General features: G+C 36.5%; 1 protein-coding gene across 8 annotated transcripts in view; it reads left to right on the top strand.

Annotated features, from left to right (window-relative positions):
• The first annotated feature begins 1036 nt into the window (after window positions 1–1036).
• The window catches only part of slc4a2a (solute carrier family 4 member 2a), a 41638-nt gene continuing 15549 nt past the window's right edge, over window positions 1037–27125 (top strand). For 4 of the 8 annotated variants that reach the window (XM_067364233.1, XM_067364231.1, XM_067364232.1 and 1 more), the window contains exons 1-7: window positions 1037–1184; window positions 12093–12251; window positions 21707–21863; window positions 23736–23986; window positions 24061–24197; window positions 24274–24506; window positions 26608–26747. In XM_067364233.1, the coding sequence (XP_067220334.1) occupies window positions 12192–12251; window positions 21707–21863; window positions 23736–23986; window positions 24061–24197; window positions 24274–24506; window positions 26608–26747 (978 nt within the window). In that variant the 5' untranslated portion in view covers window positions 1037–1184; window positions 12093–12191. Of the gene's footprint in view, window positions 1185–7124; window positions 7384–12092; window positions 12252–21706; window positions 21949–23204; window positions 23306–23735; window positions 23987–24060; window positions 24198–24273; window positions 24507–26607; window positions 26748–27125 lie in introns of those variants that run through there. The other 4 variants (XM_067364230.1, XM_067364228.1, XM_067364234.1 and 1 more) reach the window with 4 other exon arrangements.

Raw genomic sequence — 27125 nt, 5'->3', positions numbered from 1 at the left:
TAGCCACGGAGCACTATCAAACTCATTCAGAATCAAATGTAAACATCCAAATAAATACCACACTTACACGATTAGACATGCTGCATGATGAAGACTTTGTAAAGATCCATTTTGAGGGTTATATTAGCTGTGTGAACTTTGTTTATGCAGTGATAGAATCGAGAGCTCGGGAGGGGGCAGAGAGCGCGCGATTTAAAGGGGCCGCAGCATGAATCGGCACATTTCTAATTATGCCTCAAAATAGGCAGTTAAAAAAATTAATTAAAAAAAAAACTTTGGAGTACTTTGAGCTGCAAATTCACAGACACATTCAGAGGACACCTTAGACTTATATTACATCTTGAAAAAAAAATGTTCGATGGCACCTTTAAAATGTATAAAATTGTAATTATTTGTTATAAAATGAGTGATGGTTTCTCTAGATAAGACTCTTATTTCTCATCTGGGATTGTGTAGAACGCTTTGAAACTGCAATGAAACTGTTATTTAAAGCCTTCAACCGTTTGGGCTCCATTGAAGTCCACTATATGGAGAAAAATCCTGGAATGTTTTCATCAAAAACCTTAAATTCTTTTCGACTGAAGAAAGAAGGACATGAACATCTTGGATGACATGGGGGTGAGTAAATTATCAGGAAATTTTAATTTGAAAGTGAACTAATCCTTTAATTTGTGTTCCAAAGATGAACGAAGGTCTTACAGGTGTAGAACGACATGAGGGTGAGTAATAAATGACAGATCATTTTTGAGTGAACTAATCCTTTAATTTTAAAGTGATCTATCCCTTCTAGATCCACATTTCCATCAAAAACAAAGTCAAGACTATCCCACAACACAGCGACGGACACGATGTTCGTACATGATTGTTCGTTTGCAGGTTAATATTTGTGCTGTGCATCTGTAATGTGACTCCTACGTTTTGCACTTCTTCCCCAGGGGATGTAAAAGCTGACCAATTAATCACACGCACACACCATGCACCACTTCTTGTATATAAAGTGAGTCTTGAGTGCCCTTTACAAAAAAGTTGACTGATTCTTCACAAGAGGGCATGCAAAGGTTTCCAAGACCTCCCTCTCCATCTGACTGACAGCTAATAGCTGACTTAGTGCGACTACATCATCTTTTTGTTACCAGAGCACAAATATTTAGCATTTGGAAAACTGGACACCTCTTGCATGACAGGTGAGTTCTGTTTTTTTCCCGTCTGGTGAGACTTGCTGTGCACCACTGGAATAGTCTTTTCTACAGTGAGTATGGTCCAATTTCATAGCTAAATTTTGTCTTGTCATTTTACTTTTTAATGTACTATTGTGTAGTGGTTGATGCTCAACCTTCAGATCCCTTTTCAACCGGTCGTTTCATTAACTTGTTGTGAATTCTAGTCATGGTCAATATTTGACTTAAGTTGACGGAGCGTGCAGCTCATGCTATATTGTTAGGGCTTATTTAACATTTAACATGTTTTCTTCGCACGGTACATCAAGTCCAGACAAGTGATGAGGTCGGTAATCGTTTGAGCTCTGCATAATGTCCTCATATTTAGCACACCCGGTAAACACTGCTCGCGACGAGCGAAGCGACGCTGCTAATAACAAACTGCGTGTTCTACAAGCGCGTGATGTCAATTGAAAATAATGCCGTATTAATCGTTTAAAGACAATAATGTGAGCCTCGTAGTTTTGTCGCGTCGCTTGCAGTGTAGATAGCTGATACAAAACGTGGACATGCGGCATTCAAAGGTTTTCCTGCGCGTTTCGTTTTCCAGACCAAACAGATCACACGAAACGAGTTGATTTGCTCGACAGGCACGTGCTTTGACTCGGTTTGTGCCTTGTAGCCTACTAAACGCGTTCTGGAAGAGCGTTTGGCATGGCATATGACGGTAAATGAGACATTTAAACTAGATATATGAGTAAGCAGCGCGAGAGCGAACAGCAGAGTAGTAGCAGTAAGCATGTTAAAGGAAAAAAAGTCAAATTGGACTGCAGTTTTTTGAAAGCTCATGGTCATCTTAATGGGATCCTCTTAAATCATTTTCCTATAACTGTGCAGCATAAAATACCTTTTTATAAAGTCTTGGACCTTAATTGGAAAATGGCGTGCATGTAAATATGGTCAAGGAACACAGCACTGTTCATTGTACACATAGTTACTCTTGGTTTGTTATTAAATTATGAATGATTGTGTGTTTCCAGATCATTGATTTTTTTTCAGGTCAGTTTGACTTTGCAGAGCAGTGTTCATCTGAACATACAGAAATATAGTTTTCAATTATGGATGATTGCTGAATGGGGAATTAACATGCTTGTTTTTGGGATACCTCCATTTGTAAATGAAGACCTTAACAACAAATATTTGTCGCTGTAAAAATAACTCCCTCTAACACCCCGCACCCTCCCTTCTTCTGCTCCCACCGCAGCTGCTGGAGCTGAAAAAATGTTTTGGCAGGGTTATGGTTATCCCGAAACACTAATTATCCATAATTAGCCCACCGGTTACTGGCCCTTTTGTCATATTTCCAATTTACAGTTCCAGTTTTTATTCAGCCAGCCATTGCATAGTATTTCATAATGCTATTCTGAATTGCAGCTTCACAGAACTGCACTAAACAAAATTAGTAATTTCACAACACATGTAGGTAGAAAAATAAGATTGTTTCTACAGATGAATCCAATCAGCATAATGACATTTGCACTTAAATAACTGTATTTTCATGCATATTGTTTTGATTTTTCATAGGTTTGTACTGGGACATGTCTTTCACAAGCACCATAATCAGGAAACAGACACAGAATCAGCTTGCAGCCAAACCCTTGACTGCCACGCAACCGGGCGTGAGTGCTGAAGGCATCAGGGTGTATTTATGAAAAGAAAATCTGCATAGGTCAAACAGGAAATGATAATGCTCAGTTATAATTTACCGTTATAATAGCATCCCTGTAATATGAAATTAAAACGTACCATTTCATTGCTAGTGGCTGGATTGCATGGTGTGGAACAATTCAGCCGTGAATTCACGTCATCGCAGGGTCTCGGTTATCCATTATATCATAATGTTCAAGACTAGGATTACGTTTCTTTGGTAAATGCGTTATGAAGACGTCATTTTGCAATTAAGACTATAACCTTAGGAAACAATAAAGATATGAGGCAAATTTCCTAGAACAGTGCTGGACATATAATCAGTTAAACACAAACTGTTGTACTGCAGTTTGTCAACGAGACTTAGTAACGTCCAGTGGCCGCTGAGGTCATAAGCAGGATAAAGCATATCTCCACTGATAGAGCAAGCATGCGAATTTGCTTGCTTGAAAACATTTGTTTTGACTAGAAAGGCTACTGAGCTTCTTTGTGTTTTATTGTTTCATAATTTAACTCTCAATTATGAATAGTAGTCAATAAAATAATTTGTTTAATGTATACAACAGCAACAGTATTCCAGGCTTAATCAACAGCATTTGTGACATGGTGCTGACTATCACAAAAAAAAAAAAAGACTCATCTCTTATTTTCTTAAAGGAAAAAAATGAATTATCGAAACAATGAGTATTTTTATTCATTTTTTATAGATTTGCTCCCTCCAAACCCAGATTTTTTTTTTTTTTTTTTAGGGAAATAAATTATTTTTAGTCAAAATAATAATCAACATTATGCCACAAATGCTATCTAATGAGCTTGGCTCATACTGGACCCAGAATATTACTTTAAATTGTAAATGAAAAAGAAGTTTATTTAAGTGTGCTCTTATATTAAAGGGTTAGTTCACCCAAAAATGAAAATTATGTCATTAATGACTCACCCTCATGTCGTTCTACACCCGTAAGACCTTCTTTAGAACACAGTTTAAGATATTTTAGATTTAGTCAGAGAGCTTTCTGTCCCTCCATTGAAAATGTATGTACGGTTACGGTATACTGTCCATGTCCAGAAAGGTAATAAAAACATCATCAAAGTAGTCCATGTGACATCAGTGGATCAGTTAGAAGTTTTTAGGCATCGAAAATACATTTTGGTCCAAAAATAACTTGACTTTATTCAACAAAACTTTGACTTTATTCAGCATTGTCTTCTCTTCCAGAATCCTGTCCATTGAATTGATTCCATTGAATCCTTTCATCTGTGGGCGTTGGTAATGCACTTTTACGTCGCTGTGGTTGTTTTTGGCGATTAGGACATCCGTGACATTTTGAAGCATTGAAAATACATTTTGGTCCAAAAATAACAAAAACTACGACTTTATTCAGCATTCTTCTTCTTCTTTCCCGTTTTACGGCGGTTGGCATCCAGCTTATTGGTGCATTACCGCCCCCTTCTGCTCCGGAGTGTGGTTCACGACTCCGCAGTGACGCTGCTGACGTAAGACGCTGATGACGTGTTATCCGTTGCGCCCGAGCTTCGTTTACAGTCTGAGGGAGACGCACGCTGTATTCAAGCTATTCTACATTGTTTGTATTTTGGTATTGCTATATTTTTTTAAATGGTGCGTACGTGTGCATGTCGCAGATGTCCTAATCCCCAAAAACAACCACAGCGACGTAAAAGTGCATTACCAATGCCGACAGATGAAAGGATTCAATGGAATCAATTAAATAGAAAGGATTCCGGAAGAGAAGACAATGCTGAATAAAGTCGTAGTTTTTGTTATTTTTGGACCAAAATGTATTTTCGATGCTTCAAAAACTTCTAACTAACCCACTGATGTCATATGGACTACTTTGATGATGTTTTTATTACCTTTCTGGACATGGACAGTATACCGTACAAACACTTTCAATGGAGGGACAGAAAGCTCTCGGACTAAATCTAAAATATCTTAAACTGTGTTCCGAAGGTGAACGGAGGTCTTATGGGTTTGGAACGACATGAGGGTGAGTCATTAATGACATAATTTTAATTTTTGGGTGAACTAACCCTTTAAGTGTACTTCTTTTAAACTAAAAAATAAGAAAGTATACTTTCAGTCTACTTTATGTACTTCTCAGAAATATTCTTTATGCAGGCTACTTCTCAGAAATATAGGCCTACTTGAAATTGCACTTAAGTACACTTGATTTATACTGACAGAAAGGTAGTTGTGTTTACTCCAGTGATGGCAAGTCTGCAGTTTTCCTGTGGAATTGGGCTACTTTACACTGTTGTCACATGTGGTTTTTCATGTCCACGAGTTGAGGCGACCTCAAATAACATGATATTTAGCACCTGGAATATGAATTTTACCAGGGGAACCCTGCCAAAAACATGGATTTTACCCCCTGAAATGGGATTGGGCTAGTTTTGAGTAGCAATTGGGTGGGTTTTGTTGTGAAAACCTGGCAATCTGGTTTACTCTTTTGATTGAGTAGACTATTAAATAAATTTTTTCACACATCTAATAAACTTACACTATCTGAAAATATTGATTTATAAAAAAACAGAAATGTTCCTAATTCTGTGTAGCTGAATTTTTGTGTAGGCTAATCCACTGGTAGTGTACATATGAATTTACTTCAAATCTATTTTACTCTTTCCCCAGCACTGACTGAATTTTCCGGCTATCCTTGTTTTCACTGTTATACAGTAGGGGCGCTATTACGCATTTTTTAGTACAGAAAATCGGGATCAAAACACAGGAGAAGAAAAAGCTGAAACAAGTGATAGTAGACTGCTTGCGTAATCATCACACATTAAACAGCATATAAATAAAAACTGCGTAACGTTACTGAATGAAAGGTTGAACCCATGAAGAGGAAATGACTGTGAAGCTTTGGGGAGTTGATGGACGTGATATACTCCACCTACGTTTTGATCTTCAATCTGATCCGGATGTAGTCTGACAAAAATGCAATTTTTCTCAGCTTTTTGCTTAAAATGTTGCCTTTTTTAATGAAACATACCCACATTCAAGTGATGATAAAAGGATGCATGAAGCTAGAATAAAATGTTTTTAAAATGGAAAGAGTTACAGTTTAAGGTATATTTCAAGTATAAATAAATAATTACAGTGGCCGAGAGAGCTCAACGCACTGCAAATGAAGAAAACACATGCAAATAGACAAAACACCAGCAAATAAAGAAAACATCTTCATCAGTTTGACAACACATGCGCTGCAAATTCCACAACACTTACAAAAAGACAAACGCACTGCAAACTCCACAACACTTACAAAAAGACATCTTTATCTATTTGTAAGTGTTGTGGAGTTTGCAGCGCATGTGTTGTCAAACTGATGAAGATGTTTTCTTTATTTGCTGGTGTTTTGTCTATCTGCATGTGTTTTCTTCATTTGCAGCGCGTTGAGCTCTCTCGGCCACCGTAATTAATACCTAAATAGGAACATAATTGTATACTTAAAGGGCAAAAATAATATATAAATATTAAACAATAAGTATTATGTTTACTTGAAGAAAACTTACAAGTATACTTGCAGTATAAAACTAACAAACTAGTAGTTTACTGAGAGTTCACTTCAAAGTGTAATTTTAAAAACTAAAAATGTACTATAAGTATTAAAATAGTAAACTACTAGTATCTTTATAAGTTCACTTGTAGTACAGATGCAGTTCAATTGAGAAACGTAGATGTGAACTAGTTGTACACTTAAAGTTTCCTACTGTTACACTTTTATATACTAAAAAAGTGGGGCAATTTAGTCCCAAGCAGTATTGAAATAGTACACTTACAAGTTTACTACTAGCACATTGATATTAGTGTACTTCATAAAGCATACTTAAAAATATACTTAAACATTACTTTAGTAAAATGAACTTGAAGTATATTTCTTGTTCATAAGGGTTGTGAAAAATGATGGTGACATTTCAGATTTTGTGTCCAACCCTGCTATTCTTTCATAGTCAAAATTGTTGAATAGAAAAATCAACTTTGTTCAATGCATATGCACTTAAAAAGTGCTGCTTTTCCGCACACTTTAATAAAAGCATGCATGGTCATATATTAATTATATCCATAGATGTCTAACAGAGCACTTGGATGAGTGTATCTGAGTCTTTTTCAAATGATTCCTGGAGTTTAGGCCATAGAGCCGTATTGTTGAGTCATGTCCCCTCGGTCACATGTTTGTCAGAGGGCTAAAGGAGGAAACTTAATCGAGGGGGGAGGGACAGCTATCAGTGGGTGCCTCAAGGTTGGAAGTGAACAGAATGTGTGTGACAGATAGAGAGAGAGAGAGACAGAGAGAGGTTAGGGTAAAAGGGTAGTGTGCTTCTACTTCCAGAACAGCTTTTCTGTTCTCCAATCACTGCCTTTTTTCACCTCCTGTCCCTCCTCCTTCTCTGTGTCTTTTTCTTTCTCTGTCTTTCGGTGGCTGTTTGGCTTCAGTGGGTCTTTGCCATCACACTACAATGACTGCTGTAGCTGTGGTCTGCCTGCAGTGAGCATTCTGAGGTAAGTCTGTGTTTCTCTATTAGTGGCAAAGCTTTTCTTCTCTCTAACAAAGTCTAGTTAAAGGGATAGCTCACACAAAAATGAAAATTCTTTCATCATTACTCTCACCTTCATGTTGTTCCAAACTTTCTCCCCCCTGCGGAAACACAAAAGAAGATACTTTGAAGAATTTTGGTAACCAAACCATTTTGGTGACTATTGACTTTCATCATATGGACAAAAAAAAAAAAGCCGCTCTTCAAAATACTTTCTTATGTGTTTCACAGGAAAAAAAAGTTTGTCGGTTGGATATTCATTTTATAAAGGGTATGTTCATATTTTTGTAGAAGAACAGGCTCATAAAGTGTTTGCAGTTGTATTTTGCTGAAAATATAACTGCAGCCCTTCCTGTCTTACAAAGTGTTTCCTGCTGGAATTTTCAATTTCATCCACACAATCAGGGAGAGAGGAATGATACGCTTAGAAATATGCTTGAAAGAATCGTAATGATGTTTTTGCCTGTTTTTTTTGTTTGATTGGAATGTGATTATCAGGAATGTGGCACTTTCTCTCTTTCTCTTTGGTCTCTCATCCTCTGTCTGTGTCCAGCCTAGTGAAGATGAGGATATAAAGTTACACTTGGTATCAGAACAACAATGACTTTGGCCCAGATTAAGATCATGACTCAGTGATTCTTATAATGGGCTGAAATACTGAAAGATTTACAATGCTTTTTCTCATTTTCTAACAAATCTGTTCTATTTAATGCTCCTGAAGCTCAAACAATAGCTAGCATAACATAAAGATTTTGGGTTTGATTTCCAGGGCTGATCAAATATATAGCTTTAGCTTGAATACATGTAAGTATAAACTGATCTAAAGATAGTGCTTTGCAATGCAATGTTGAGTGTCTACATGGCTCTGACATTTTTTTCTATTTCTGACTGTCTGGTGTCACCAGACAGGCAAATAGCACAAATCACAAAGCAATAGGCAATGTTATGTGATTGCATGCTGTAAAGAACTGCATTATTATACCGTTTTGTTAGAAACTGTAATTTATATCACACAGTTCTGTATTTAACATTTACATGGTGGTGGTATTTGAGCAGCATAAGAATAAGCCTCTCACAGTGTGGATGTTCATATAGTCTCTGGGGAGCATCTCTGCTGAATCACTGTCCTCAGTCACCTTTAGAGTGCAAACACAGTAGCACCCAAAAGTCTGAGGATACATTGAAAATCCAGGCATTTTATTTAAAGCTAAATGAAAAGAAAGATTTGGCAGTTATAAAACATACAAATATAATGAGTTTGGCACATATAAAACAAAGAAAAGTTGAGAGAAACAGTATATTATAGTATGAGCACACATTGAAAATCTTTTTTCATTTAAATCTGACCTAAAGCAGATGTTATCGAATTTTAAATTAAAACAAAATTAAGCAAAGAAATACTGTGAAATATCGGAGATTGTACAATATTTCTAGGTCACTAATCAAAAAAGCAAATTTTTCAAACTGACCATGTAAACTTTGTATAAAAGGTCACATTTCATTCTATTAAAGTGCAAGATGCTTACATCATGCTGGACAACATGATCGCAAACATGTGGAGTTAATGCAGCTTGAATACTAGTGTCATTAAAGCAAAAGATATTTAAAAAGCTTCAGTTTAACATATATTGGCCTGGATCACAAGCAAGGCTTAGACTAAGCCAAGATCAGGCCTTAGTTACATTAGGACATTTACATAACTTTTATAAATGTGCCTTAAAATTACTGGTGTGCAACTTGAGACAAAACATTGGCACTGACATGTTTTAAGATATGTCAGTGCAAGTTTCTTTCAGTTAAAACAGCTCAAACATGCATTTTAGTCTGCGACTAATCTTAAAGGGGACCCTTGTACAAGATGTAATATAAGTCTCTGGTGTCCTCAGAATGTGTCTGTGAAGTTTCAGCTCAAAATACCCTACAGATTATGTATTATAGTTTGTCAAATTTGCCCCTATTTGGGTGTGAGCAAAAACACGCCATTTTTGTGTGTCCCTTTAAATGCAAATGAGCTTTCCAAAAGAGGGTGGAGCTTTAACAGCTCGCGCTTCAGTTGCTCAACAACAAAGGTGGAGAATCTCACGCAGCCAAAATGAGGATTGTCAGTAACGGTGTTCAGCCTTACATTGTTCAAACCGGAGTCGACACTGTTGGAGAGACTCAGGAAGAAGTTACAACTTATAGTATGCATCTAGTTGTTTCTGAATGGTTAGTGGATAAATTTATGTAGTTGCTGTGGAGTTGATTCAACTCATCGACTAGCATGTGCCGTCATGTTAATCTTTTGTGCAAATTCAGTGTTGAATTGACCCTCGTTTGTGAAGCAGTTCGGCGTAAAATGATGGCATTGTAACAACACTCTACTACTACAACAGCTCTACTACTCAACTCAACTTAACTCTTCTCTAAAGCAGCCCAACATGGCCTCACCCCCTTTTTTGCATGTTCTCGGGGGTGGGGTTTATGTAAATATTAGGGTTAAGGATGTCATCAACCCAAGAAAATATCTCCCTTTGCATTGAACTCTGAACATCATAACTTTGAAGATGTATGCTTTCAATGCTAGCAGGCTAAAGTAAGCATTTCCCAGATCACTTATTACACATTTAAAGGGGTCCTTGATTGGGATTTCACTTTTTAACTTTAGTTAGTGTGTAATGTTGCAGTTTGAGCATAAACAACACGTGCACCCGCTTCGGTTGTGGCACAGATAACAGCCTGCGAGTCCCAATTTTCGCCTCTTCTTCCGCTTTTAAAATTGTCTGAATGTGTTAATTAGCGAGACAAAACACGTCCAAATGATAAACTTTCACTCTATGATGGTTAAACTTAGCATTTAATCCGTGAATCACATGCGTGCAACATTACACACTAACTAAAGTTAAAAAGTGAAATCCCACCCTCCCTTCAAATCGCTGTCCAAAGCCTCCTCCAAAACACATGAACGCGCGCAGACCAGAAGCGAGACGACCAGAGACAACGATTACATCATGTGTCATTCACCGGTGAGAAAACTTTACAGTACAGTGAGTATCAGTACTACTAAACTAAAGTTGTTGCTGTTTGCCTGCCATTCTCGCTGTCTGCACAGCACACGTGAACGCGCTGATGACGTATGACGGCTCGGCAGTGGTATGCAAACACACGTTGACTGGCAAGAACAAATGCCATCATTTTATTCGGACGAATAATTGAACAAACATTTTATGGTCCTACGCCTTCCACAGATTAAATTACATTAACATAGTGATTGCTATCAGGATATGTGGAGACTTTCAACTAGCATAACAAAAAATGTTCCTGTAGAGAATCAACTATTGCACCTTTAAGCCTTGTCTGTGAAACTGGGCAATGAAGTACAAGTTCACGAACAGGGCACCTTCACCAAAATTAGGTCATATCATCAACACGTCTCTGAACAATATCATTACACATTTTAACTTGGTACATTGATGCAAATTACATATGTAAAACTTTTTCTTGATAAAGCTTTGAAGACAATTTATGTCCTAATAATAAAGGAAACAGTGCACATGAACTCCAGCTATTATAACTACTCAGCCTTGAAAAGAGTGTTCTCTGTTTAGGCATTTGCATGCTTCACCAACGTCACACTTTACTTAACCTTTCAATGGAGGGTGCCACAGGAAACTTTAAGAAAGAGTCAGGGGAAGTAGATAAGCTGCTTGAGCAGACACGCTTTGGCTGCAGTGGCAATGTTTTTGGTGTCCTCATATTTAGGCCTTCACAGGTATGAATTATTCTTTAGAAGTTGTTTGTATTCCAATGTTATTCTCACTCTCTCTCTTAAATCACCATATTGTTTTTGTTTTTGTAATGGCTCATCGTTTACCACGCCTTTATAAGTGGAATATTTTACTGATGGTTCTGACGGAAGAAATGAATTCTTTGACCTTTCACATACTGTGACCTTACACCTACATCTGTATCGATTTGAATAAGGATGTGGCTTCTAATTTTGGTGTTTTCCATTGAGAAATGTTACAGAATTTCCTGTCACCTGGCCAGTTTGAGATGCTGCAACTGTGATATTGTATATGAGCTTTGACCTTGTTGTTGACTGATGCTCAGACAGATTTACAGTGTCTGAATATCCCTATAATGCAGCATACAAACAACAAGTTGAAGATAAAATGTAGCATCGAAAAGCACATCTTTCAGCCTTTGGTCTTCTTGGGTTTCCAATTTGGATGGGGAAATGCCTATCATGGAAATATGATTTATATTTTACCCTTGAGAACTTATTTTTAAACTTGATGTGTGCATATATGTGATGTTGCATTCGTTTATATGAGTACAAATTATTTTGTGGTTTAATCTCATTACTATAGCGTGAAATAAGAAAAATAGTTCTGCTGGTTCCTTAAAAGACTTCCAGCAATATGCATTTACCGCTATTCACAGAATTGATCATTTATGTTACTATTTAACTATTTGGATCTTTACTTTAGGGCTTTAAAGCCATTAAATTGACAGGTTTTAATGGCCATTGAAGCCAAGCAATCGCTTTAGAATTGAGAGATTTCTCAATGTTGCATTTCTGAATAAACTACAAAAAATAAGGCGCAGTGAGGAAAAAAATAAAGGTCGTATCTAAGACATTGCATGGAACTTTTAACCAAGCATATTTTCTTTTTCTATGTGTCACATCAGGTTATGCTGCCCGAAAGTTCCCAGTTGAGTCTGAGTGAAAAAGAAAAGGGCTAAAGCCAGAGCACTTTACAGCATCATCCACAAACCTGACCATAAGCAATGAGTGACCCTCAGGATGCCAATGATGTCTCTTCAGCCGCAGGCTTGACAAGACATTTGGTGAGAAAGTTTTAATTTTTAGGCTATGATGATTATTAAGCTGAAATAAAATGTTGTTTGATTATTTTTATCTGTATGACAAAAATGACAGAATATTTATATGTTAAATGCAAGTGATCGCACCGGCGCCGCCATGTCATGCAGTAAGCGTGCTCTCCACACAAGCACGATATGCGCTAAATAATAACACATTTATCTAGGTTAACGTTAGAGCGAGAGGACTTTTAATGTTGTTATTACATGTTTCAAGTGATAATCCATATTTGAAGTCGATGAACGATGAATGTTTGGATTTCCTGCAGTTAACAATCTGTCTGTCAAAGACTGCGTGATTTCGCCACTTCTTGTGGAGTTTTGTGACTAATCGACTAATACCATTTTTGGTCAACTAAGCCTCTTTCGTTGACTATTAGGGGGCAGCCCTATTACCAGGGGTGCACATAAGTGGTGCGCAGGTGCGCATGCGTGGTAAAGATAAATGATGCGCACCAGAAAACATGGAGGGAAGCGCTTTTGAGTACTAACATTTTTTGGGGACCGGTTCAGAGGGACACGTTTACTTACTGGAGTAGGATATTTCTCTATCTCTGGTAAGATAGCAATCATGATGAAAAGTGTGTTCTTTAATTATTAGGGGTGCAACGGATCGCAGTTAATCCGTATGGATCCGTACCGATAAGGTCCAACGGTTCAGCACGCATGTGATTCGCGGATTAACTGCTAAGTTTAACCATCATAGAGTGAAAGTTTATCATTTGGACGTGTTTTGTCTCGCCAATTAACACATTCAAAAGATTTTAAAAGCGGAAGAAGAGGCGAAAATCGGGACTCGCAGGCTGTTATCTGTGCCACACCCGAAGCATGTGCACGCAGCGAAAGAGAGAGAAGTGCGCTTTCAGACAGCGCTGGAACACCGAATTGATTCCTCTTTCATGTTTACTTTCACTTGAAGGGACACATACACACAAAATGATGTCAAAATACCTGTTTTGATTGTCATTAGTGAACAGTTGAGAAAGAAACTGGATGTGTGTCAGTATATTCAGTCTGTGTGTGCATTCCGTCTTAAAGTGACAGCAGCCTAATATTTTTGCTGTCGTCTGTGTCATTAATGTTAATAAAACAAACAAACAAACAAACAAAAAACATCATTATCATCATCTGCCATGTTCGAGAGAAAATAAGACAGTGAGGAGAGCAAAGTGTGAGTACCTAGCAACATCTCCAGGTGCTCCCTTGAAAACCAGACCAAAGAAGTTATGTGCATCCCTGCCTGTTACACACTAAATGTTTGGGCAGGTTTACTTTTTTGATTACTTTTTAAGGCATTCCTGCTGTAAATTATACTGGGCCATGTTTCAGACGGATTCAAACAGCTAAATCGTCTTTTTGAACTATTCATAAAAGAACTGCATCGTAAAGAGTCATTCTGTTCGAGAATCCGACTACAAACTGGTTGCGCTGTATGTTTTTGATTCTTTGAAAAGAAGCGGCTCATAAGAGTCATTTGGTTTAGGAATCGGGCTACATTGGTCACTGGTACATTTGAGCTCAAAAGTTTACATACCCTTTGCAGAATATGCAAAAATGTTAATCATTTTAACAAAATAAGAAGGATCATGAAAACTGCATGTTATTTTTTATTTAGCACTGTCCTGAATAAGCTATTTCACATAACAGATGTTTACATAAAGTCCACAAGACAAAATTATAGCTGAACTTATAAAAAATTACTATGTTCAAAAGTCTACTTGATTCTTAATATCGTGTGTCTTGTTACCTGGATGATCTACGACTGTTTTTATGTTTTGTGATGGTTGTTCATGAGTCTCTTGTTTGTTCTGAGCAGTTAAACTGAACTCTGTTCTTCAGAAAAATCCTTCAGGTCCTGCAAATTCTTTGATTTTCCTGCATCTTTTGCATATTTGAACCGTTTCCAGCAGTGACTGCAGGATTATGAGATCCATCTTTTCACACTGAGGACAATTGAGGGACTCAAACACAACTATTAAAAAAGGTTCAAACGTTCACTGATGCTCCTGAAGAAAACACGATGCAATAAGAGTCAGGGGGTGAAAATGATGTGCAAGTTTTTCTTATTTTGTTTAAAGATCATGTGTTTTCATTTAGTACTGCCCTTTAGAAGCTACAGAAGATACTTGCATGTTCCCCAGAAGACAGTGCAAAGTGCAATTTATCCTGTTCATCCAATTCAAAAAGTTTACATCCCCAGCTCTTAATGCATCGTGTTTCCTTCTGGAGCATCAGTGAATGTTTGAACCTTTTTTAATAGTTGTGTTTGAGTCCCTCTATTGTCCTCAGTGTGAAAAGATGGATCTCAAAATCATACAGTCACTGCTGTAAAAAAAAAAAAAAAAAAAAAAAAAAAGTTGAAGATCATCCAGGTAAAGACACACGATATTAAGAATCAAGGTTATGTAAACTTTTGAACGGGCTCATTTTTATGAATTCAGCTATTTTTTTGTCTTGTGGACCTTTATGTAAACATCTGTTATGTGAAATACTTTATTCAGGACAGTACTAAATTAAAAAATAACATGCAATTTTCAAGATCCTTTTTATTTTGTTAAAAAGATTAACATTTTTGCATATTCTGCTAGGGGTATGTAAACTTTTGAGCTCAACTGTATATGTTTTTGATTGATTAAAAGAACAGACTCATAAGAGTCCTTTGTTTGTAAATCTGACTACACTGGTCCGTTGTGTGTGTTTTTTGGCATGCAGCCCCTCAAGTACAGCTCAACAGCAAGTCATTTTGTTGTTGCAATGTTATGTGTCCGTTAAAAATCAATCTGGTTATTGTAAGAATTCATTTTTGTTCGGTTTGACCATATAGAGCAGCAGATCTCTGACTTTGGCTCTCCAAAGTCTTTCAACTTTGTGTTTTCTTTGGAATGGAGGAACTCTGTGGCGTAAATAGTTGCTGACGTACGAATGCACTGGTTTGGTTTATTTTCAGCGAAGGGTGATTGTTGCGCACGCGTGTTTTATATGTGTTTAGGGACATCATTAAGTACCTGTTCTGCTGATTTGTAGAGACTCCAGCAGTGGTCAGATCACTTATTGAAACAATTGCCATTTATCCTCCAGGGGTCTGATGTACTAGAATAAGATTTAAAAACAATCTGTGTAACTATGGAGACAGAGCCGCCTAATGTGCCATTCCCAGAAATCAATTTACATTTTAGGAACATGTTGTGCCATTATACAGCCGTGATGAAGACAAATTGTGCAGATTGTGTCTTGGTTTTTAAATATTTTTAAATATGAAACTAGTGTTTTTATTAGCCTTCATCTGGGTGTTTTTTTCCATAACTATATGTTAGGCATATAGTTATGGGACAAGACTGTAATTATAACTTTAAACCCCGGTTTCACAGACAAGGCTTAAGCTATTCCCAGACTAAAATGCATGTTTGAGCTGTTTTAAATGAAAGCAACTTGCACTGACATATCTTAAAATTTGTCAGTGCCATTGTTTTGTCTCAAGATGCACACAAGTAATGTTTTTTCTAAGGTACATTTATAAAAGCTACTTAAATGCTCTAATCGAACTAAGGCTTAATCCTGGCTTAATCTAAGCCCTGTCTGTGAAACCAGGCCTAAATGTATTAGGTCATATATCAGTGTTGCAGTGAAAACGCATACTGATGAAATACAATACAGATACAGAGAAACAAGGGTTGCAAACAAGATACACAATGCAAATATAATTTTTGTCTTTTTTTTCCTAGTAAAAACAGCTAAACATCCTTAAAACAAGACACATTTGCATCAGAAGCAAATTTTGTAACATATTAAGACTTGTTTTCAGAAAATCCTGAATAAAGTATACTTTTCTTATACCCCATTGACATTTTTCTAACCTAGATTATTAATTTTAAAATATTTCATTACTTTTGTGAAACTTTTTTTATTGTCAAAATGTATTTCAAACATATGCATAAGTGTAGTCAATAAAATGTATTACATTTTTTAAAATGATCTTTATTTTAAAAAATTAAAAAACTTGCCAGTGAGGTAATTCAAGTTATGTTATGTGAAAACAGGTCTTAATATCTTTTGCAAAAGTGAATTTATCTTATTTTTAGTAAATATAGAAAACAAATTCAGCCCAGTTGATTAACATTCTTCAAAAAATTAAAGGATGATATCAGTTTATTATATAATTTCATACATAAAGTGGAAGTTGTCACAGGAAATGGCTCTTGAAAAAAATATCTCTTCAAAGTGGGTGGAACGGAACATCCTGAAACGTAATTTTAATACCTGATTACATGATGGTGTTTGGAGATTATGCAGAAGTTCTGGGGTTTTTGTGATGACATAAAAGAGCTAAAGAAAAGTCACCAGCTGATTGTGTGTGTGAAGTCATTTTCTGGTAAAATGATCATGTATTTCTGCTGGATTTTAGCTCATTTAGTCTGAGCTTTGTTCCCGATATAAAAACGGTGCTCAGATCTCACAGAGGCAATGACACTTCTGTGGGAAAATGTAAGTCAATATGAGGTTCTCTCTGTGTAGATGGAGGGATGAAAGTGAAGTGACAGGAGCATCACATTTCATCCTTTGAAAAAAACAAAAAAAACAAACCCTGTGTAGAGAATTCACTATTCAGGAACACAATACTTTGAGTTATATCAGAAATATTTGAGTCAGGTGTCCATGATGGAGCCAAATCAGAGACAGATGGATTTGAGGAAGTGGAATGTGAGTGTGTGTTTACAGGAGCCTCATACACCTGGGGCACCAGTAGCTGACTTGGTGCCTTCGGCGAGGTAAGAAGTATGTGTACCGTGTCCTAAACGGGGTCGTGACAAGATTCCAGCTGTGTGCTATTAGCCTGTTACAAAACAAAAATGAGACGTGATGCAACACAATCAATTTTAGAGTAGATGGAACTTCATGACAAAATCTACTATATGAAAAATGCTGGGTTAAAAACAATCCAAGTTGGGTTAAAAATGGACAAACATTTAAATTTCCAGCATTTGGGTTGTTTTGACTCAGCGGTTGGGTTAAATGTTTGACCCATCATGCTGGATAGTTTTATTTAACTCAACTATTGTTTAAAAATTACTATATTTCTCAATTAAAATGAACCCCAAAAGAAATTGAACAGTATTAATATTAGGAAATTAATAAGTTTAATAAATTAACACTTATTAATAAGTTTAATAAATAATAATTAAATAATAATAACATTTAATAAATTGCTTATTAATAAATGTTCACCTTTTAATTATTACTGTTGCTTCTAGAAATTATGTGTCTGATTTTTAATATAGAATTTTTAAACAATAGATGAGTTAAAACTACCCAGGAGGTCGGGTCTTTAACCCCACTTGAGTTTTGTTTTTAGAGTGTAGTGTTGCTTGTGCGGTCATGGGCTGTGACTGATCAGGATATGGTGCAAGACATACTGTAAAAGCGGCCATTCACGCTAAATCTCTTTTATTTTGTGTTAAAAATGTAAGAAACAGGGCAGTGGAATGAAAAAAAAAAATGTCTATCTAGTGCATATTTACACTGTAAAAACTTTGTGTGAACAATGCTTAAAGTCCCCCTGTAGTCAACTACTTTATCCCTTAAAACTCATCTTTGATCACCAAAATGACATTTAAACGTTTTTTTCCTGTGAAAAAAATTTGCCATGCCTTAAAATAGCTTGAATGTAACTCTACACCCTTGCATCATTTAATATATGTGGATCAATGAATATGCAAATTAGCCCCGCCTGAGAAAGGCATATAGTTCATCATAACATCTTAATATACATCATACACCCGTCATATTGCTAAAATTACATGATTTTTCATATTAACAGAAAAATATACCACGCTAACCTGGCTTCTCTCGAGACTCCCCTGCTAGTTTGCTGTTAATGAGGTAGTTTGTGACATCAGAAACACTAGGGATTTCAAACCACGTTTTTGTCTTTAGATCACGGCAGTTTTAAAGAGAAAATATTTTAACTTCTTTTATGTTCCAAAATATTATGCAGATAACTTATAGAAGGTGAAATGTCATTGGATGGACCAAATTTGGATTTAGGTTTCTGTCTTGGAATTTTACACATGCTAGATAATCAATGCTATTCCAAAATAAAATACATTTCACATTAAAGGTGCCCAAGAATCAAAAATTTAATTTACCTCGGCATAGTTGAATAACAAGAGTTCAGTACGTGGAAATGACATACAGTGAGTTTCAAACTCCATTGTTTCCTCGTTCTTATATAAATCTCATTTGTTTAAAAGACCTCCGAATAACAGGCGAATCTCAACATAACACTGACTGTTACATGACCCCAATATTTGCATATGCCAGCCCATGTTCAAGGCATTAGACAAGGGCAGCCAGTATTAACGTCTGGATCTGTGCACAGCTGAATCATCAGACTAGTTAAGCAAGCAATAACAACAATAGCGAAAAATGGCAGATGGAGCAATAATAACTAACATGATCTATGATAACATGATATTTTTAGTGATATTTGTAAATTGTCTAATTTGTAAATTAATTTTAAAAAAAATCTATGGGGTATTTTGAGCTGAAACTTCACAGACACATTCAGTGGACACCTTAGACTTATACAACATCTTGTAAAAACTGGTTCTAGGGCACCTTTAAAAATCCACTTGACTCCATAAAAATGAAACTTGAAACAACATCTCAATATGCTTCTATAATTATATCATAGTCCTGTATACTGTGTGCATGAATGTTTTCTGTTCAGACTGTTCTCTAATTAAAGGTAAATACAACTTAACTGTATGCCTGCATCATATTGTCTTAAGGACTGGTTGTTCTTCAAATAGGAAGATGATGACACGTGTAAGGGATCAGGATATGACTATGGCCGAGGATGTCTGAGGCTGGAGGTGTAGATAAGTGTCTGATTACTTGTAACTCTTGATATCATATCCTCTGCTTCCTTTTCTTGACAGCTACCTAGTATATGGTTGCTATGGTTATACACTGCAGATACCTTTCAGCGTCATGACTGTCTAAACAGTTGACAAGATCAGCTGGTTACTACTGCATATTGTGGTTTCTGGTCCACAGCATTTGGTAATTGGTATGCTGGTGTCTTACCAGGCTTCTTAACAAGGCTAACCAGCAAGCCTCCTATGATCCAACAGTTTTTTAAGTAAGACAATGCTTCATTTGTGTCGTCGACACATTAGTCATGATCTACTTGAGCAACAGCCTCTGTGAGTGGCTGTAGGAGTGCTGACTCACTCTCTGTGGCATAGGTGGGATGAGATACAGGATGCTGTGTCTTGATTGAGCATGTGCATGCCAGAGCCTGGTATCTGTGGACATGTTAGTTTTACCCGGAGAGCGGCCCCCCTGTCAAAACACTGAATTAAATGGAGCAAAAGACCACAAGCCTCAGTTTATCCTCAGGATAGCATACCACAGACAGCGGGGGAGAAGACACGGAATGAGAGAATGAGTGTGTAGAGAGAGAATGGATGTCCATAAACGTATATTGATATTGAATTTACTGTGAAATCCCTGCAGAAAACCATCCATTTGCATTTACTTTTATATCATTGGCAGTTATTTGGGTGGCGCAAGACCCCTGGAAGTCTTTTCTCATGAGAACTCAATTCTAAATGCAAGTTTTCTTTGAGGCAAACTGTAAAATTTAAAAGTACATTTCATCCTTTCATAAGAAAATATCACAACTGCTAAACTACCTACTATAATATAACAAAATATTTGCAATTCATGTATTTGTGTTGCAAAATAATGTATTTCATCAGAATGCACAGGTAATTTTGAATGGTGGACGGTCAGTGGATTTTGGAGCCAGATTGTGCATATACTAGCAGGGGCTAACCAGGCAAACCTTGAGCCCTTGTTTTACCACATTATTTTAATACCTTGTATTACTGTATGCCATTACTGTATTGATAAGTATGGACTAAAAAGCTTGTTTATTGAATATTACAAGAAGCAGTGATGATATATTGTATATTAAAGCATTTGGAAAGATCTATTTTAAAGTTGTTGTTTTTTTTGTTTTTTGTTTTTATCTATTTCAGTATTAGTGTAAAAGGGACTTTTATTTGTTTTCTTACCATAGTGGTAAGTGGGAGACTTTATTTATAAAATCTCCCACTTAAGTTATTTCAGATGGAATTTCCTTAGATTGGTCATTCCTTTAGAATGTCTTCTGTATAATCTTATTTATATAAGATTTATACAAAGCATCATCTTATTTTCTTCTCTTTTCTCCTTATTTGTGTTTAATATATTTTAAATAACTTTTTATTGTTTTTTTATGCATCTGATTATTAGATGATCATGTTTAAATAATTTTATGTAAATTACCAATGTGTATTAAAGGGTTAGTTCACCCCAAAATGACAATGATCCCATGATTTACTCACCCTCAAGCCATCCTAGGTGAATATCCTAGGTGAATCTTCTTTCAGACAAACACAATCAGAGATATATTTAAAAATATCCTGGCTCGACCAAGCTATATTTTAATGGTAGTGAATGGGGTGGATTTGAAGCCCCCAAGAAATGCATCCATCATGAATATAATCCATAACCCAAGGGGTTAATAAAGGCCTTCTGAAGTGAAGTGATGTGTTTTTGTAAGAAAATTATCCATATTTATAACTTTTTAAACTCTAATAACTAGCTTCCTGCAGACGGTCGTACACATCGATTTAGTGGGGGAAGAGTAACCTCTGACCCGACGCATGATGCAATGACGAACACGGAAGCTCAAAGGATAGATCAAAACAAAAGAAAATGAATTAGAAGTATAAAACAAGAAATTTTAAAGAGAAATATCAGATGATTTTGATATAAGAGAAAAGGAACTTGAGTTTGTTGCATGGCCCTATTAGTTTAAACTGTGAGAGGCATCTAAGCTTACACTACTCCTACATCCTGCATCATACATCGCGTGAGGGGTTGCTCTTGTGGCGCAGTATGCGTACGGCCGTCTGACAGAAGCTAGTTATTTTAGTTTAGGTTTTAAATATGCATATTTTTCTTATACAAACACTTCAGAAGGCCTTTATTAACCCCCTGGAGCCGTATGGATTATATTAATGATGGATGGATGCACTTTGTTTTGGCTTCAAAATCCTGACCTCCATTCACTAGCATTATAAAGCTTGGAAGAGCTGGGATATTTTTATCTCCGAATGTGTTCGTCTGAAAGATGATATACATCTAGGATGGCTTGAGGGTGTGTAAATCATGGGATAATTTTCATTTTTGGGTGAACTATCCCTTTAAATGTGCTATAAAATAAATTTGCCTGGCCTGGCTGTGATATACAAATAAGTTGAAGAACCTGAGAATGCATGTCTGCTTTCTTGCACAGCAACTGGTATCAAGCTATATAAGCTATTTGCAAAGAAATTAAAGTCAATATTTTTCTCTCTGGTTATGTGTAGCCTGTTGCAGTGCATTCTCCCCCCCAGCGATGTGATGACGATGATGAAGGGGACTTGAACAAGGCACTGGGAGTGCAGCGCTTCCAGCAGATCCTCACGCCTGCCCAGCGCGTGCCCATCGAACAACACCGCACGTTCAACGAGGAGGACTTTGAGTGTGAGAGCTTGACTCCTGATGCGTCTGGTCTATAGCTCAGTCTAGAGAATGTTATCACCAGTGTTGGGGAAACTTACATTTAAAAGTAAATGCATTACAATATTACACCCTAAAACTAATTGTGTTGTTTTGTTACTTTTTATGGGTTACTTTTGGGTTACTTTTCCTCATCTGGGCTGGGCTGGGCTGTTTGTTTGTTTATTTGTTTTTATAACAACAAAAAAAAGTTCTACTTTTAGCAAGGCACTTTCACACCAAAAGTGAAATGAATAAGCCTCAGGCTGAAGGAAATGCAAATTCCTGTACAGTAGAGAGCGCAGCTCAAAAAAAAAAGCCTTTCAGCTGTGCTGCCATTCTGGAATACAGAAGAATAGGACGCAGGAGAAGAAATAAATGCTACTCAGAATGTATGCTCAAATTTAGTATAGAACTAGTCTAGAATAGCCATCATGTTTACACGGCGCACACAACACATCTGCACTTACTCCCGATTTCTCTCAAAATAGGGACAGGAGAGCTGTCAGTCAATAAATGGGAAAACAAAGTAACTTGAGTTACTTATTTGAAAATGTAATTCAGATATTTTGTTGTAAATTTAAAAGTAATGCATTACTTTACTAATTACTTGAAAAAAGTAATCTGATTACGTAACTCGCATTAACTTACTTGTAATGCGTTACCCCCAACACTGGTTATCACAAACAACTATATTAAAGGGTTAGTTCACCCAAAAATGAAAATTCTGTCATTTATTACTTACCCTCACGTCGTTTCACACCCGTAAGACCTTCGTTAATCTTCGGAACACAAATTAAGATATTAAATCCGATGGCTCCGTGAGGCCTCCATAAGGAGCAATGTCACTTCCTCTGTCAAGATCCATAAAGGTACTAAAAACATATTTAAATCGGTTCATCTGAGTACAGTGGTTCAATATTAATATTATAAAGCGACGAGAATACTTTTGGTGCGGCAAAAAAACAAAATAACGACTTATTTAGTGATGACCGATTTCAAAACACTGCTTCAGGAAGATTCGGAGCATAAATTAATCAGTGTATCGAATCATGAATCGGATCGCGGGTCAAACCGCCAAACTGCTGAAATCACGCGACTTTGGCGCTCCGAACTGCAGATTCGACACACAGATTCACTGTGCTCCGATGCTTTCTGAAGCATTGTTTTGAAATCGGTCATCACTAAATAAGTCGTTATTTTGTTTTGTGTTTTGCCGAACCAAAAGTATTCTCGTCGGTTTACAATATTAATATTGAGTCACTGTACTCACATGAACTGATTTAAATATGTTTTTTGTACCTTTATGGATCTTGCCAGAGGAAGTGTCATTATTCACTATAGAGGCGTCACGGAGCCATCGGATGTCAACAAAATATCTTCATTTGTATTCCGAAGACTAACGAAGGTCTTGAAACGACATGAGGGTAAGTAATAAATGATATAATTTTTATTTTTGGGTGAACTTACCCTTTAAATGATAATATTTATGTGATAGTTCAGTGTTTATGCTGTTTTTATTTCTAGAATTTAGCTATTTATCTCCAAATGTGAAAAAAAACATGAATTTTATTTCAAGAATAATAAGAATTGCATTCCACTGAGAAACTTTGTGGTCTCTGACAAAACATTTGCATTCTCTCCCAAAACTATTGTGTTTCCAAAAAATCTAGGCACTGAAATATAGTTTTTCATCCTACCTCATATTATAAAAAAATGTTGTGAGGGAACGCAGATGTTTTGTGAAAGAACACAAAACCTTTGGAATATAATTTTTCCTGCCGTCTGATCAGCATGTCCCTTTAGGAGCTCGTTAGTGAGGCTCTTCTAAGTCTGTCATGTTTGTGGTATTTGTAGATCACCGCCACACCTCTCTACACATACACCACCCTCTGTCAAAACTTCCAGAGGGCCGGAGGAAAAAGACCGGGAGGAAGCGTAAGGAATCAGGACGGAGGAGGAGTTCATCCATGGGAGCAGCTCCCCCGATAGATGAGGATGATGAGGATGAAGAGGTGGATGAAGATTCCTGCAGCCAGCAGGACAGAGAGGGCAATGTCACCACCACACCGGACACGGACACAGAGGCGTACACCGAGCAGGCAGAGGTAATCAAAGCTCTCATACACATACATACACAACATGTTATGACCTTGCTAACCTTTCTCTTGTTGGCCTGCAGTTTTTTGTATCAGAAGATGACCCTGACTCCACTGTAAAAAAGAATGGTAAAGCTTCACCTCATCGAAAAGTGTCAATCATACCCCATTCAACACTTCACACCAGTATCAGCATCCCAGAGGATGTTACAGCAACCGTGTAAGTGAACATGTGCGCACACATAGATTACATATATGTAAGTGCTCACCCTAACCATGTTCTGTTAACTCTGCAGGGGCAGAAATTGGGTTCGTAATCTGCCCAATGGCAGACGGGTGTCTGCACCATGTTTGTTTCCAAGTTTGAGTTCTCCAGACGGAAACTCTAAGCCCGGCCGCAGCTATGATCTGCAAGAGCGGCGCCGCACAGGCAACATGACAGGCACTGCGCTCGCACACTACCAACACATGCCCACTGACGAGAGCGAGGCACAGATGCTCGCCACGGTTGACCTGGATGGCATTAAGAGTATGTGATGTGTAAAATTTGACAAGAATTAGTTTTAACATTTGTTTATATTTAAAGTCCCCATGTAGTCAATAATTTTATCCCTTAAAACTCATCTTTGATCACCAAAGTGACATATTTAAACATTTTTCTTGAATAAAAATAATGCATGCCTTAAAATAGCTTGAATGTAACTCTATACCCTTGCCTCATTTAATATATGTGGATCTATAAATACACTAATTAGTCCCGTCTCCACTCACTCGCACGAGCTCAGAGATCCACTCGGTCGACTTACTGAGGTAAACGCTGCACAATGGTATCGCTCTTTACAACTTCGGACACATAATGGTTATTAATATGATTAGCCTTTTGCTTGACTACATTATCAACAGCTGCTAATAATGTGTGCTAATGTTACACAAACCATATTCCCGTTCACCATCGGAGTCAGACAGCTGTCTTTGAAAAATCAGTATCCTTAGAAACACTTCGAACAACTCAGAAAGGCATATAGTTCATCATAACATTGTAATATACATCATACACCCGCATACATCACTGCAGTTTTAAAGAGAAAATACTCAGCAATGGTGTTGATTTATGAATTTGCACATGGTTTGTTGTAAAGCATATTAAAACTACATAGACATATAAACAACATTAAAAACAACATTTTCACCACAGGGGGTCTTTAAATATATATTATATTTTATTTTATTATATTATACACTGCCCTTCAAAAGTTTGCAGTCAGTAAGAAGTCTCATCATTGCTCCAATCTTTAGTGTCACATGATCTCTAATATGCAGATTTGATATTCCAGAAATATTTCTTAATATCAATATTGAATGTTTTTTGTGAAAACATATAAATTTTTTTTTTGATGAATAGTTCAAAAGAACAGCAATTATTTGATTATTATTATTTTTTTTTTCAGTAAAATCCTACTGACCCCAAACTTTTGAATGGGAAGTGTGTATTTTATATATATTTACTGTCACTTTTGAATGATTTAATGCATTCTTGCTGAAAAAAAAAAATTAATTTCTTTAAATTCTTCTCAAAAAAATAAAAATAAAAATTCTTACTGACCCCAAACCTTTGAACGGTAGTGTAAAATGTTACAAAAGCTTTGTATTTCAGATAAATGCTGTTCTTTTGAACTTTCTATTCATCAAGGAATCCTGAAAAAAAGTATACAACTGTTTTTAACATTGATAATAATAACAAATGTTTCTTGAGCAGCAAATCATCGTATTAAAATGATTTCTGAAGGATCATGTGACACCGAAGACTGGAGTAATAATGCTGAAAATTCAGCTTTTCTAACACAGAAATAAATTAAATTTTATATTATATTCCAATAGAAAACAGTTATTTTAAATTGTAATAATATTTCACAATATTACTGTTTTTACTGTATTTTTAATTAAATAAATGCAATCTTGGTGACAGACAAAACTTCTTTTTAAAAAATGTATATATATATATATCGTTTTAGATATACTGTATAGTGCAGCATAATATTAGTAGTTGGTTGTTTTTCAGTATTAAGTAGCGTTCATTACGCATTTCAGTAGATCATAGATCATCAATGACGTGTTTTGAGTGCAGGAAAATGTATTTGTTTCCTCTGCTCCTTCTCTGTTTTTTCTAAGGTTATAAAGGACTTCTTTATTTACCTTTCTGTTCTCATTCTTCTGAGAATAAATCATGTTTTCAGTCTGTACATCTGACCATCTATGGCTGTGATTCAGGAATGTGGACATTCTCAAAGGGTGCAGAACTGCCCACTACAACTGTGCCTTTGACGTCTCTTTTGTACCCATGTGTGTGTGTGCTGAATATACAGACGATTTGACCAAACAATAGATCATTTTGAGACATAAAATTGAGTCATGCTCTAGTGACCGCTCAGTTGAGTTTTCAGTGTTTTCATGTTTGGATGCTCAGTATTGTGTGTAAAGTAGCCAGTATTGTCAAGGATAGGTAAGCACCGAGTTACTGATACTTACAGACCTTCTAGTGTGTTACAATGGATTCAGTGTTGTTCTGACTTGTTTGTTGTTTTTAACTCTTGGTTTAGTATTTCAGCATCTTCTTGCTGTCTTTCTCACAGGTCACAGGTTTGAAGATGTCCCTGGTGTGCGGCGACACCTGGTTAAGAAGAGCGCTAAAGGTCAGGTGGTCCACATTGGCAAGGACCACAAAGAACCCAGCAGTCGTATCCGCACTAAGCTGGATCGGACCCCACATGAGGTGAGATGGCAGCTAACTAGATTATCTTTCCCCTGTCCACTTGGAGCTGTTTTCTAGGCATTGCATGTTTGATGTAGTAAATAAAAAATGCATATTGTGTCATCAGTATCACCGTAGTTTATAGTTTCACTAAATGGAATTGGAAAAATATGATTATTAAAATCTTAAAAGAGTATTTGCCCATCTATCACTGGTTGTTCAAACATAGCCACACCCAGAACTGTTTTTGGCTGTTCAAAATGCTCAAACAAAAAGATCAATATTTTGACACTTTTCAGGAAATCAACCCAGTAATAGTTGAAATAATGAGCAAATTGCACTCTTTAGCTTTAATGTTTTCATACACCAGAGAGGAAATACGGTTTTAGACTGCATGCT

This window comes from Chanodichthys erythropterus, chromosome 16 (genome assembly GCF_024489055.1).
Source record: "Chanodichthys erythropterus isolate Z2021 chromosome 16, ASM2448905v1, whole genome shotgun sequence".
Lineage (NCBI taxonomy): Eukaryota > Metazoa > Chordata > Actinopteri > Cypriniformes > Xenocyprididae > Chanodichthys > Chanodichthys erythropterus.
The sequence above is the reverse complement of the archived record's forward strand: the minus strand, read 5'-3'. Positions and strand labels throughout refer to the sequence as shown.